Source organism: Pecten maximus, chromosome 16, assembly GCF_902652985.1.
Source record: "Pecten maximus chromosome 16, xPecMax1.1, whole genome shotgun sequence".
NCBI classification, from domain to species: Eukaryota; Metazoa; Mollusca; class Bivalvia; order Pectinida; family Pectinidae; genus Pecten; species Pecten maximus.
The window spans coordinates 2786531-2801367 of NC_047030.1; the positions used below are offsets into that span (position 1 = coordinate 2786531).

General features: G+C 35.2%; 1 protein-coding gene across 1 annotated transcript in view; it reads left to right on the forward strand.

Moving 5' to 3' along the window:
- LOC117344459 overlaps positions 1–14837 on the forward strand; it is a 49768-nt gene that overhangs the window by 24922 nt on the left and 10009 nt on the right. The window contains exons 5-6 of the mRNA XM_033907204.1: positions 10069–10200; positions 14505–14685. Coding sequence (XP_033763095.1) covers positions 10069–10200; positions 14505–14685 — 313 coding nt within the window. The remainder of the gene's footprint in view (positions 1–10068; positions 10201–14504; positions 14686–14837) is intronic.

Genomic DNA, 14837 nt, shown 5'->3' on the forward strand with positions numbered 1-14837 from the left:
GAAAGAAATTGACTGCAGGTCAAGCTAAAGATTCTTCAACCACTAGTTCAATTGTAAGGTTAAATGAAGGTTACTATATATTCAGAACATTACGTAATTCTCCAGCATACCTTTCATCTAAAAAGAAGGATGTCTTTGCAATGATTAGACAGCTTGGCCTGCCAACATGGTTTATGTCTTTGTCGTCAGCAGATACAAGATGGCCAGATCTTCTCAGAACCTTAGCTCAGTTAGATGGGAAAACTCTGTCGAATAATGATCTTAAAACAGCTGACTGGGGTTTTAAAACTAATCTAGTTCAAAAAGATCCTGTGACTTGTGCACGATTTTTTGATAACAGAGTTCAACTTTTTGTTAATGCTTTTCTCAAAAGTTACCACAACCCCATTGGTAATGTGACAGACACATTTCGTAGAGTAGAATTCCAGAACAGAGGTTCACCACACATACATATGCTTCTATGGACTGACAATGCTCCAAAATATCCGGACAATGATGAACAAGATCTCATAGCTTATGTTGACAAGTATATCACATGTTCTTTACAAACAGACAATCCTGAACTTGCAGAACTAGTTCAACTACAGGTACACAAACATTCTAAAACCTGCAAAAAAGGTGGCAAACCAGTGTGTAGATTTGGGTTTCCACTCCCTCCTTTACCAAGAACTATGCTTTTAGAACCACTGGAAACTGATGTCGCAGAATACAAAAAAAAATACACAGAACTACAAAAAAAAATGAATGAATACAAAGATGGCTGCGAGTTAAGTTTTCAGGCATTTTTACAAACAGTTGTCCAAATGGAAGAAACAGAATACATTAAATGTATCAGAGCATCATTGAAAGGTCCAAAAATATTTCTCAGGAGAAACCCTGCTGAAATCAGAGTGAACTACTACAACCCAGCAGTACTCAAAGCATGGCATGCAAACCTAGACATTCAGTTTGTTTTAGATCCATACGCATGTGCGACATACATAGTATCTTACATCAGTAAGTCTCAGAGAGGTATCAGTGCTTTGCTTGAAAAAGCCTCACAAGAAGCAATTGAAGGAAATATGGACCTTAGACGTCAGGTTAGACATATTGGCAACAAATTCTTGAACTTTGTAGAAGTCAGTGCTCAAGAAGCCAGTTACTTAATACTCCAAATGCCATTGACACAAGCTACTAGAGATGTAGTTTTTATAAATACCTCCCCACCAGATGACAGGGTATTTCTCTTAAAAAGTAAAGAAGATCTGGAAAGTCTACCTGAGAATTCTACTGATATCAAAGCTGATAATATGATCACCAGGTATGCTAAAAGACCAAAGCAACTTCAGAACTGGTGTTTAGCAGATGTAGTATCTGAACTGGAAGTAACATTTCCAAAAGAAGCTCAAAAATCAGAAAAATCAGAAGAACAAAACGAAGATGATGTATCTGAAGGTGAAAACTTTTCAAATCAGGATGTTTTGGTACATTTAAAGAATGGGATAAAGATTCGGAGACGAAAGAACAAACGAGTTATACGATATGTAGGTTACAGCAGAAAGACAAACTCTGAACAGTACTATAGAGAAAGAATTCTTCTATTCCTTCCATGGCGAAATGAAAGTACTGACATTATTAATGGATATACAACATTTGAGCAACATTATAGAAGCAAATCCAACATTATTAAAGCTGTACAGAAGAAGTATGAGCATTTTGTTGAGGAACTAGAACAAGCCAGGCTTCAGGCTGAATGTGAACTTGATGATTTTGATGAAGTAGCCCCAAATACTGAACATACTGAAGCAGACGATGCTGACATTGGTCCACAACCTTCAGAACAGTATGTACACTTTGATCCAGACACACAACCACATAAAAATTATGATATTGGTCCAGATATTGGATTGCCAACAAAAACTTCTGATGTACAAACAAGTCCAGTTAGGATCCCTGATGAACAATATCACACAATTCTACAGTCTTTAAACAATAAACAGAGAGAATTCCACAACCATGTAAGTCACTGGATCCAACATAAGGATGAACCTCTGTATGCATTTTTAACTGGAGGTGCAGGAACAGGCAAATCAGTTGTCATTGATACACTTTATCAGACTTTGCATAGAACTCTTTGTTCAGAAGAAGGAGAAAATCCTGACGACATCAGAATTTTACTTTGTGCCTATACTGGAAAGGCAGCTTATAACATTAATGGAATGACAATAGCATCAGCTTTTCACAAAAAGATGTACCAGTCACAGCAAAACATGTATGCTGATGAGCTAAACACATATAGGACAAAGTATAGAAATTTGTCTGTAGTCATCATAGATGAGATATCAATGGTTGGAAATAAACTCCTAGCATTTATCCATGAAAGGCTTCAGCAGCTGACTGGTACAAAACAAGACTTTGGTGGTGTCAGCATAATTGCAGTTGGTGATTTATATCAGCTTTCCCCAGTTGGAGATTCTTGGATTTTCAAAGATCTTTCATGTCCAGGCCAAGGTCTTGCCAAAAACCTATGGAAAGATCATTTTACCATGTTTGAGCTTACTGAAATCATGAGACAAAAGGATGATATTGAGTTTTCCAAACTCCTAAACAGACTCCGACACAATGAGTTGTCAAATGAGGACAAACAAACTATTTTGACCCGCCATGTTAAAGTAGGCTCTATTCAACATCCAGTCAAAGCACCACATCTTTTCATTGAAAATAAATTTGTGGATGATTTCAACAACAACTTTATGGAAAACCTTACCACAACCAAAGTAAATGTCCAAGCTGACACAGATGTTCTCTCCCAAACAAAACTCTCACTCGATGTCAAAAAGTCCCTTATTGATAAGCTTCCAGACAAACAAGCTAATACTGGACAACTGAAGACCAGTTTGACTATTGCAGTAGATATGATTTATGATATTTCTGTAAACATTGATGTTGCTGATGGTTTGACAAATGGTAGTACATGTGTAGTGAAATATATTGAATACAAACAATCCACTATTAGACCAGCCATTGTATGGGTATTATTTGGCAATGGAAAAATAGGAGCAATGAGAAGATCTCAGTATCAACATTTGTTAAATAGAAACATAGATAAATCCTGGACACCTATCTTTGAAACAAAGCGTACATTTATGTACAACAGAAAAACATTTGAAAGGATACAGTTTCCTCTTACACCATCTGCTGCAAAAACTGTTCACAAAGCACAAGGTGCAACACTGGATCAAGTTGTAGTCAGTTTGTCACAAACTAGGACACGCAAAATACCACATATCCACTATGTCGCACTCTCTAGAGTTAGATCACTGCAAAACCTTCACATAATTGACTTCAATGAAAAAAGTCTTTCAAAAGACAAAGATGTTGATGCAGAGATGCAAAGGTTATCAGAAAATGGATTACAGCTTTGTTTCAATCCACTATATAATATACACATGCAAGTCCAGTTTCTTTTCAACAATGCCAGATCTTTGAACAAACACATCTTAGACATTAGATCAGATCCAAATGTTTTTGCAGCTGATGTAGTGGGCATAGCAGAGTCTCGACTTCATATCAATGATAGAAATGACACATTTGAATTAGAAGGATTCAGAATATTTAGAAATGATGTGCTGCACTCACAATCCAGACCACACCATGGACTTGTAATGTATGTGAAATCTCATTTAGATGTTATCTCATATGAAATGTTTTCCACAACAGACGTAGAATTTTCTTACATTTCATTCAATCTGTGCCAAATACTCGTGCAATGTGCAGTTGTATATAAGAAACCAGGCTGTTCCCTATCACACTTTTGTGCTATAATGAAGGAACATTTACAACCACTTGTAGATGTAAATGAAAAGATTGTTATAATGGGAGATTTTAATGTAGATTTGAAGAAAACTGGACAAGATACTTTTCTCAGGTATATGGAATCAACATTTCACTGTACACAAACTATCAATCAGCCAACAACCAAAATGAAATCACAATTAGATTTAATATTCACAAATTTCACTGAGAGAAAAACTGGTGTTTTAGATGCCTATTGGTCTGACCATGATATGGTATACTGCGCTGTGAATACTTAAAACCCGCCGTGAACAATTGGTGACAGTATTCGCATGCGTCTCATTATACTTGAGACTGCATGACAATACATCACCTTGGTGGTTTAGCTGTATCTGGGTTTCCACCATTTCCATACCACATACATGCGACTCCTGTGTAATTTCTCACTACACAGGACTTGTATGCATGTGGTATTATTTAGTTCAAACATGAACTCATGTCGTCGACTGTGTAGCATCTGTCCGGCGTCAACTTTTCCCTTTAAACTTCTTCACAATAACTGAAAAGTGAAAAATCCAGCATAATGATATTGCATCTGGTGAGTGATTCAGACCTGTGGGGCCTCTTGTTTTTACATGTACATGTGATTACTTTGTGGTTTCCTAGTACATTGGAAATATATAGTATTTCAATATAGTCAACTTCATTTACACTTAAGCCATGTGAATTTAAAACTAAAAAAAAAAAATTAAACTAAAATATTGTGCATCTTGATGAGAGGAATTTCAAGATTTGAATGTTTACATTGTTTTTTTACTTAACTACCTATGTATCAAGCAATGATGTCATTAGACAGGTATACACATTTTAGATCAAATTTAACATTTCTCTCATTTTATTTATTTTATCAGAATAACTACAATATGTATGCATAGGTATATGCTAATATTACTACAGACATGATATTACTGGATGAATAGTAGACAATGAGGGAAACTGTATGTGTTGGAATTTCCCTGTACAAATATACATATATTTCATACAGATGTGCACTGTTAAAAGAACATTACATGTAACGTAATATACTGTTACAGCCTGTATTTAGTTAAAGGACATTATAGTAAAATTTCCTTCCACCCTGAATTTATTTGGAACGCTTGATGGACACATGCAACTTCGTGGAAATGAAGAAACAACCATTAACATTTTGCAAAATTTTGGACTGGATTTCAGGTGTTACTGACAGAGAATCTGCAAACTGCACTGTTCAACTTATGTGGTGTCATATTAATGAAAAAAAAAATTATTAATTAATTTGATTAAAATAATATGTATGTTTTGTATTAAAACTCGTGTAATCAAATGTGCTTTAATTCTAACACTTGTATAGCATTTTTTAGTACCGTGTACTATTAATGTTTTGCATGTCAAAACTATTCACTATATATATATGTGATTTTTTTCAATTCAACCTTTCATATTCAAAATGTAGGCATATTATTTGTACAATGAGGATCTTAATAACTAAGCATTCAATCAAACAGTATAATACATTGTTTTATTTTTCATTGTTGAATTCTAATATTATACATTATAATAGCATCTTTCACCGTTTAGTTTTTCAATGCACACAAGATATAAAGAGTCCTAAAAGGTCTAATATTAATGAATTAATATCGCAATGTACAACATGTATATGTATATCAGAGCTATTTTACAAACTTATCTCTGTGTCACAGATAATAAAGCTGCTAAGATTAAAAAGCAGCAGCAGGAAAATAATACCTGCATATTGAAGTACTAACTTTAAACTACAATGCTTAAACAAGCTACCGTATCACTGTCAGCTTCATTTCATAACTAATATGAGGTAAGTATAGTGTAGAGGGTATGTCACTGCCGCAGCTATAAACGCTCGTAAACTCACCCTCTACTGATGAATTGAATGAACTATTGAACTTGAGAAGTTGACATGATATGGATTAATATTAAACAAGTTAGTACAAGCTATATATGTATATGTATATGTAGGTAAATGTGGTCATTGCGAATCATTTATCTCCATTCAGTAATGCTTGTTTCAACTACATTTATTACTTATTGAGAAAAAACACCACCTGTTTTATGGCTCTTAAAGTTCAGTGTGCTTACATTTTGCTATAATTAAAACTAATAATAAAAATAAGGGATTTGCTACATTTGTATGTACAAATGTATTTGTATCTTTACCATTTCTTTATTTTGTATATTTTGATAAAAAAAACATGGTTTTGCACAAATGTATTTCTTCCAAATTAATATACTATTGAGTACAGTAATGAGTGTTCCTCTTACACTCGACAATTGTTTCACTGTTAATGATAAATTATAGTAATGACAAGTTTTCCTGATAATTTTATTCTTAAACAAATAAGAAGTTGTTGTTTATTACTTGATGTTTACAATGAAACTCTTCTATCAATGTATATGAATCTTCCTTTGCTAACTTAAAATGAGAAAATACCTGAAATATTTCAGTAATTTGTTAATTACCTCGTTGCTTAAGAAGTGTAAGACCATTGCAAAATATGTTACTATTCCTTTTCTTGTTCAGCATTTCAGTCAGATACCACTTCAATAATTATTTTATAAGTCATATATATCTAGATATTCAAGACATGAAGTGTGAAAAAGCCAATCAGTGGTCTATAGCTTTACAAAATTTACATGAAGCACATTATTTCTTGCAATACTGTATTAGTCATATTTTTATAAATCAGTCTGTGTTTTGTTTCAAAGAAAATAACTTAATATATATACTGTACATACATAGGCAACTTTCTGGTTTGTAAAACACATCACTTTTAATTCTCTGTAACAACAAGGGATTTGTCTGTCAACCTAAAGTGAATTTTATCAGGCTATTAGTACATATACCAGCCCCTATGATATTCCTTATTAGAACTTTCGATTTTCGCTGGTAAGGATTATCTATGCTAATTGTTAAATTTTATGCAACAGCTACTACACAGCCCTGAATATTTTGTTTCTATGATAATTTTGATACTATTTTCCCACAGGGTTATCATTACCTTAACTTAACATTCATGTGTATGCATAATAAAATGTTTTTGTTCTTGAACAATTTGATTTTCATAATGCATGTTTTCAACTTTGAAAATCTTGCTTGTCTTCTATAAATGATTTATAAATTTTGTTTTCAATATAGATGGTGTCTGGTACTTGCCTAATAAAAGATCTATCTGGCTATCATCTGTTTTCTATTTCAAATATGTATGAAACTATACCTGTATAGAACAATTCTGAACAAATATCATAAGAGTACCTTCTATGATGAATTTAATTTGACAATAAACAATTTTCTCTATATACTCATCTTTTGTTATATTTTATATTAGAAGCAAACGTTTTGTTACCTAACCTGCCAAAAGAATATATAAGCTTATGCAGTGGTGCAGCGTTGATTGCCTGTCGTCCAGCCATCAGCAGTGGACTCTGAAACTTGCCTGAAATAATCGTGCTTTGATGATCCTGGTCATTGTTGTTATCTTTCAACTCAAGATGGCACCATGTCCGCCAATTACTTATAATGAGTTTGATACACCAGTAGTATGTAATTAGGAAGTCAGATGACCGTTTAGGCCCATGGGCCTCTTGTAGTCCTTACACTACTGATTCCAGTCCTTACACTACTGATTTCGGTCCTTACACTACTGATTTCAGTCCTTACACCACTGATTTCAGTCCTTACACTACTGATTTTAGTCCTTACACTACTGATTCCAGTCCTTACACTACTGATTTCGGTCCTTACACTACTGATTTCGGTCCTTACACTACTGATTTCAGTCCTTACACCACTGATTTTAGTCCTTACACTGCTGATTTCAGTCCTTACACTACTGATTTCAGTCCTTACACTACTGATTTCAGTCCTTACACTACTGATTTCGGTCCTTACACTACTGATTTCAGTCCTTACACTACTGATTTCAGTCCTTACACTACTGATTTCAGTCCTTAAACTTCTGATTTCAGTCCTTACACTACTGATTGCAGTCCTTACACTACTGATTTCGGTCCTTACACTACTGATTCCAGTCCTTACACTACTGATTTTAGTCCTTACACTACTGATTCCAGTCCTTACACTACTGATTTCAGTCCTTACACTACTGATTTTAGTCCTTACACTACTGATTCCAGTCCTTACACTACTGCAGTCCTTACACTACTGATTCCAGTCCTTACACTACTGATTTCAGTCCTTACACTACTGATTTTAGTCCTTACACTACTGATTTCAGTCCTTACACTACTGATTCCAGTCCTTACACTACTGATTTCAGTCCTTACACTACTGATTTTAGTCCTTACACTACTGATTCCAGTCCTTACACTACTGCAGTCCTTACACTACTGATTCCAGTCCTTACACTACTGATTCCAGTCCTTACACCACTGATTTTAATCCTTACACTACTGATTTCGGTCCTTACACTACTGATTTCAGTCCTTACACTACTGATTTCAGTCCTTACACTACTGATTTTAGTCCTTACACTACTGATTTCAGTCCTTACACTACTGATTTCAGTCCTTACACTACTGATTTCAGTCCTTACACTACTGATTTTAGTCCTTACACTACTGATTCCAGTCCTTACACCACTGATTTCAGTCCTTACACTACTGATTTTAGTCCTTACACTACTGATTTCGGTCATTACACTACTGATTTCAGTCCTTACACTACTGATTTCAGTCCTTACACTACTGATTTTAGTCCTTACACTACTGATTCCAGTCCTTACACTACTGATTTCAGTCCTTACACTACTGATTTCAGTCCTTACACTACTGATTTTAGTCCTTACACTACTGATTCCAGTCCTTACACCACTGATTTCAGTCCTTACACTACTGATTTCAGTCCTTACACTACTGATTTCGGTCATTACACTACTGATTTCAGTCCTTACACCACTGATTTAAGTCCTTACACTACTGATTTCAGTCCTTACACTACTGATTTCGGTCCTTACACTACTGATTTCGGTCCTTACACTACTGATTTCAGTCCTTACACTACTGATTTTAGTCCTTACACTACTGATTTTAGTCCTTACACTACTGATTCCAGTCCTTACACTACTGATTCCAGTCCTTACACCACTGATTTCAGTCGTTACACTACTGATTTCAGTCCTTACACTACTGATTTCAGTCCTTACACCACTGATTTCAGTCCTTACACCACTGATTACAGTCCTCACACTACTGATTTCAGTCCTTACACTACTGATTTCAGTCCTTACACTACTGATTCCGGTCCTTACACTACTGATTTCAGTCCTTACACTACTGATTTCGGTCCTTACACTACTGATTTCAGTCCTTACACTACTGATTTCAGTCCTTACACTACTGATTTCAGTCCTTACACTACTGATTTCAGTAATGATCCAGTTGTCCTTAAAACTACATGCAATCATCATCTGTTGTATACTCACGCGTTTCAACTACCTGGGGTCAAAGCTAAGGTCACTCTTTCTATATATAGATCCTCACTCTACCAACATTGTTAATTATATTGGTGTGTTACTTCAAGCTCTTACAACTATATCCCTTGTTATGATATATAGCGGTGTTTTCCTGAGCGACGTTGTGATTAGATCATTCTTACCATCATTTGTAATCTATTAGTCTAAGTTGTATTATAGAGACGAGATTCATATTGCTTGAGATGCCTCATCAAAATAGTTTTCTTATTCCTTAAAAAAAACCTGGATTTGATATCTCTGAAAAAATTAAAAATCGAACTCAAATTAAAATTCTCACTGAAATAGTTTTCTCAATCCTTGGATTTGATAACAGTCTGAAGAAAAAAAACAACAATTCTCACTGAAATAAATATACAATCAATATGAAAATGAAACAAGACATCCCAGTGGGGTCTTAGCACCCATTGAATGATCTTTATTGGTCATATGAGTGAAGTTTTAGAAATATTCTTCTAGTACTTTCTAAGAAATAGTGATAAAAAGGGATGTTTACCGATGGACAATGGTTGACGGATGGATGACTGATGGACATGACAACTGACAACTGACGTAGGGCGATTTGAATAGCAATCTGGTGAACTGAAAATTTATTATTCTATGAAATCGAAACATGATAAATATTGAACGTAAATTCTCACAAAAGGAAAATAGTTTCAAATATATAAAATCAAATGTTTCACACATTTCTTTCCACCGTAGTTAATTATAACACTGTCCATTCTTTTTGTAGATTTCTCGGTGTCAGTGTGCCGAACTGATTATGGCAATGACTCATGTGTCAAATGTCCTGAAGATAGCTTCCTTTGGGACCCAACAACGTCAGAGAGGGTCACTGCATGTGTGAAACCAGAATGTTTGGAAGGTACGTTTTATTAGTCTTCTACAACAAGGTGAGATACATTTATGACATGTATATACAGTAAAACTCGGATAAGTCGAAGTCGACGGGACCAAGCAAAATATTCAACTTATCCGATGGTTCGACTTATCCATGCTTGTATACGGAGACAAAACCCGACTATCATCGGTTGTACGCAGAACAAGTGCTTGCATGATAACATAGTCGAAAATAAGCAATAAATAATAACAAAGAAATTAATTAATTGTACATGATAACAATTATTCCTTTATCTAATAAACAATATTGTGCACAGTTACAGATAAAAACAAAGTTCATGCGTAAAATCATCTTTAACATAGACACACGATTTACACACGGGAGTCGCAAATGACAGCATAATATTCTATGAAAACGTTACATACATTATAAGAATATAAATGTATATATTGTACTCGTATTATTTATCTTTAAATCCGTTTATATTGTTCTCCAATTTAACAATATTAAGCAATAAACAGTCCGGGAAAATTGATTGACCGTACGCGTGCTGATTTTGTATCAAAGGTGAAGTCCGCGGTCAGTGTTTATCGGCTGCATAATCATGCATTGCCACAATCTTTTGAACAGAGTAAAAACATTCCGCATATCATTGTTACTATTGCATCGTCGTATTCAGAATTTAGGCATATATAAATAAATCCATGACAGACAGGTATTTTTTCTTTGCATTTTTCGATGGAAGATATGTAATTTATCATTTACTTTTTCCTTATTTTTTTCGGCGGCCGTGTGCATCAAAACAGTAAACAGAACACATATTGGTTTGTAGACTAAAACGTGCACATTTTATTCTTAGTTATGTATACCTGAACGTTTTACTTCACCTGAGCACCTGTATAACCAATGGGATGATGCGTAACCGACAGTCGGAAACTAACAATAGGCTCTGGTTACACCGTTACGGCTGATCGGTCACACTCAGTCAATCAGACGAGGCCAGCAAATTTTACCTGAGACAGCATGACGCCTCGATGTTCGACACAAAAATGGAAATTTTGGTATAGTTTAGAAGGGAGGGACCACAAAATATATTCGACACAACTGCAGTATTCGATTCAACAGTGTTCGAGTCATCCGTGCTTAATTTACTAAGATAAAGAAGGGAACAAATCGGGACCGAACGAAACGTTCGACTCATCCGATGTATTCGATTCAACCGTGTTCGACACAAGTGGGTTTTACTGTATAGCGTTACTCTTCAACCACAGCACAATATATATTAATGGAAATGTTGAAAATACTCATTAGTCACTAAACAGCCTTTAAATGATTTTGATCACCTTATTTTGGAAAATCATCACTTATTTACTGTCATGTTTGCTTCATAGGAGTACATTTTACAATTATTGACTTTAGTTGAGGTGTATAGATGAGACTAAACTACCTGATCAAGACTTTGTTCATTGAGGCCGTATGCAGAGGTGATCAAACTCTTGACCAGGTCCATATAGTCTTGTGTACACCGAACATTTAATAAAATTGTAACTTTGTAATATTGCCAACTAAAACAAATAAATAACAAAATCCCAAGGCTCCTGTCCAGATCATGTTGACGAAAGTTTTCAATGTCGGCATGCAGACTGACCATTTGCACTTCAATATTACGGAAATAGTTTTGTTGCACCTGAAGTATTTTTCCGAGTGTTCAACAAGTCTTTTTTTCTTCAAAATACAGTGGAACTTTGTTAACTCGAACTCGGAAAACTTGAATACCCCGTTTAACTCGAAGTACTTTGTCAGTCCCAACCGAATTTGCTCTTTATCCTAGTAAAAAAAAACTCGGAAAACTCAAAAAAACTTGGATAATTCAAAGTGAAAATTTGTTCCCAACAATAAAAATTTTATTTAAAATGATTGAATAACTCGAAGTATCGTTTTTGAGTCTGATAACGATCGGTGGTAAACACCAAAAATTTGTCAGCATTAAACTTACGTTCGTAATTTACTGAAGAAAAACCTATAGATTATTATATGCTATTAATATAAGTGTTTAATAAATTCATTAAACAAATTTTCTGTGGAATCATAGAACAATTTGCAATTGGTAATAAAAAGTACTGCTTTACTTACATCAGACATTCGCCGATAATAATACACACTACTCATCTACCCGCTTGCTCAAACGGAATTAATCTCACGCTATTACTCGGCTGATGTTTGTACAGGTGTAGAAATGAAACAGTCACCACTGCCTATCAAATCCTTAAACGACTGAAACAATAGCGTAATTACTTCCGAAGTGTTCAGAGTACGTCTTATAAACTGTCACCGCTGTCTATTAAATCGGATAACATGCCAACTCAGTAACAGTAGCATTTTATACACATGCGCAGCTCAACTTCCTGTGCCAATACACATGGAAATAGCGTGGTTATGGGTAAAACATAAGTAGGCCTATCAAACAGTATTTTATATGTCTAATAGAAGGTTATGGTTCAGTTACATATTACATATATCCTAATTTGTGTTAAATTTAAACATTTATGTAATATTACGTTAATAAATTGTTATTTGGTTGATTTCCATTTTATCGTTATTTCTTTTACAAACATGACATGAACATTATACCGTTATTGAAGTGACTAAGTGAAAGAAACTCTATCATGACTGTCTATCGGCAAAACTACACCAAACTACGAGAGACAGAAAGAAATATTACAAATGTATTGACTGGTCTTTACACTAAACTGATGAGTGACAGAGCGGAGTTAAAATGATCATGTAATGTTGACAATTTTTTATGAAAACTTTGCACAAAAAATGACAACTCGCTTAATTTGAACACTCGGATAACTCAAAGTTTTCTCATGGTCCCATCGAGTTCGAGTTAACAAAGTTCCACTGTATCTTGTAATTCCTCTTCCTTTATCATAGTTGTTGGGGTATCTCGTCTGCCAAATTGTAAACAAAGTGATCCTGAACAATCGTTTCTTTCCAACATTCTGAATGGCTGTTGTCCATAGTAACAAGTTGCGTGATTGAAGGCCAAGATTGCCAACCTGCTTGGGGAATTTCCCAGCTGAGTTATTTTTAGCACATACAGGTCTACTCACTCATAAGTCTTTGTGAGGAAAACAGAAAATTGGCCAATGAAAATTAAGCAAACACTCCAGCCATATTACAAAACATACTGTCACATAATCGTTCAGATCCAGTCAGATTTTGATACACCTAATATCATCCATCCATCGCCCCGTCCCGTCCCGTCCATCATGTTGTCTGTTTGTTAGTGTTCCAGTATGTTGTTTGTGAGACTGTAATCATGACTTGTGTTCCAGTATGTTGTTTGTCAGACTTAAATCATGACTTGTGTTCCAGTATGTTGTTTGTCAGACTTTAATCATGACTAGTGTTCCAGTATGTTGTTTGTGAGACTGTAATCATGACTTGTGTTCCAGTATGTTGTTTGTCAGACTTAAATCATGACTAGTGTTCCAGTATGTTGTTTGTCAGACTTTAATCATGACCTGTGTTCCAGTATGTTGTTTGTCAGACCTTAATCATGACTAGTGTTCCAGTATGTTGTTTGTCAGACTGTAATCATGACTTGTGTTCCAGTATGTTGTTTGTCAGACTTTAATCATGACTAGTGTTCCAGTATGTTGTTTGTCAGACTGTAATCATGACTTGTGTTCCAGTATGTTGTTTGTCAGACTGTAATCATGACTTGTGTTCCAGTATGTTGTTTGTCAGACTTTAATCATGACTAGTGTTCCAGTATGTTGTTTGTCAAACTGTAATCATGACTAGTGTTCCAGTATGTTGTTTGTCAGACTTTAATCATGACCTGTGTTCCAGTATGTTGTTTGTCGGACTGTAATCATGACTTGTGTTCCAGTATGTTGTTTGTCAGACTGTAATCATGACTTGTGTTCCAGTATGTTGTTTGTCAGACTGTAATCATGACTTGTGTTCCAGTATGTTGTTTATCAGACTGTAATCATGACCTGTGTTCCAGTATGTTGTTTGTCAGACTTTAATCATGACTTGTGTTACAGTATGTTGTTTGTCAGGCTTTAATCATGACTTGTGTTCCAGTATGTTGTTTGTCAGACTGTAATCATGACTAGTGTTCCAGTATGTTGTTTGTCAGACTGTAATCATGACTTGTGTTCCAGTATGTTGTTTGTCAGACTGTAATCATGACTTGTGTTCCAGTATGTTGTTTGTCAGACTTTAATCATGACTTGTGTTCCAGTATGTTGTTTGTCAGACTGTAATCATGACTTGTGTTCCATCCTCATTTCTGAGTTGATCACGTACAGGTGTTACACGACCATCAACAGTGAAGTCGACAGTGTTGAATCCGAATGCCTGCCCCCAGTGGTGTCAATGTGACTTACACGCTTATTCCTGTGGGACAGATCCGTGTAGATGTGAACAGAAGACATGTGGATTTGGGTCCGTCCTGGAGCAGAATTGTGGGTGTAGACCTAATACACCTAGGTATGCTATTATTATAAGTTATGGTTATCCCCTACCAATCAAAGGTTGTTATCCCCTACCAATCAAAGGTTGTTATCCCCCACCAATCAAATGTTGTTATCCCCTACCAATCAAAGGTTGTTATCCCCCACCAATCAAAGGTTGTTATCCCC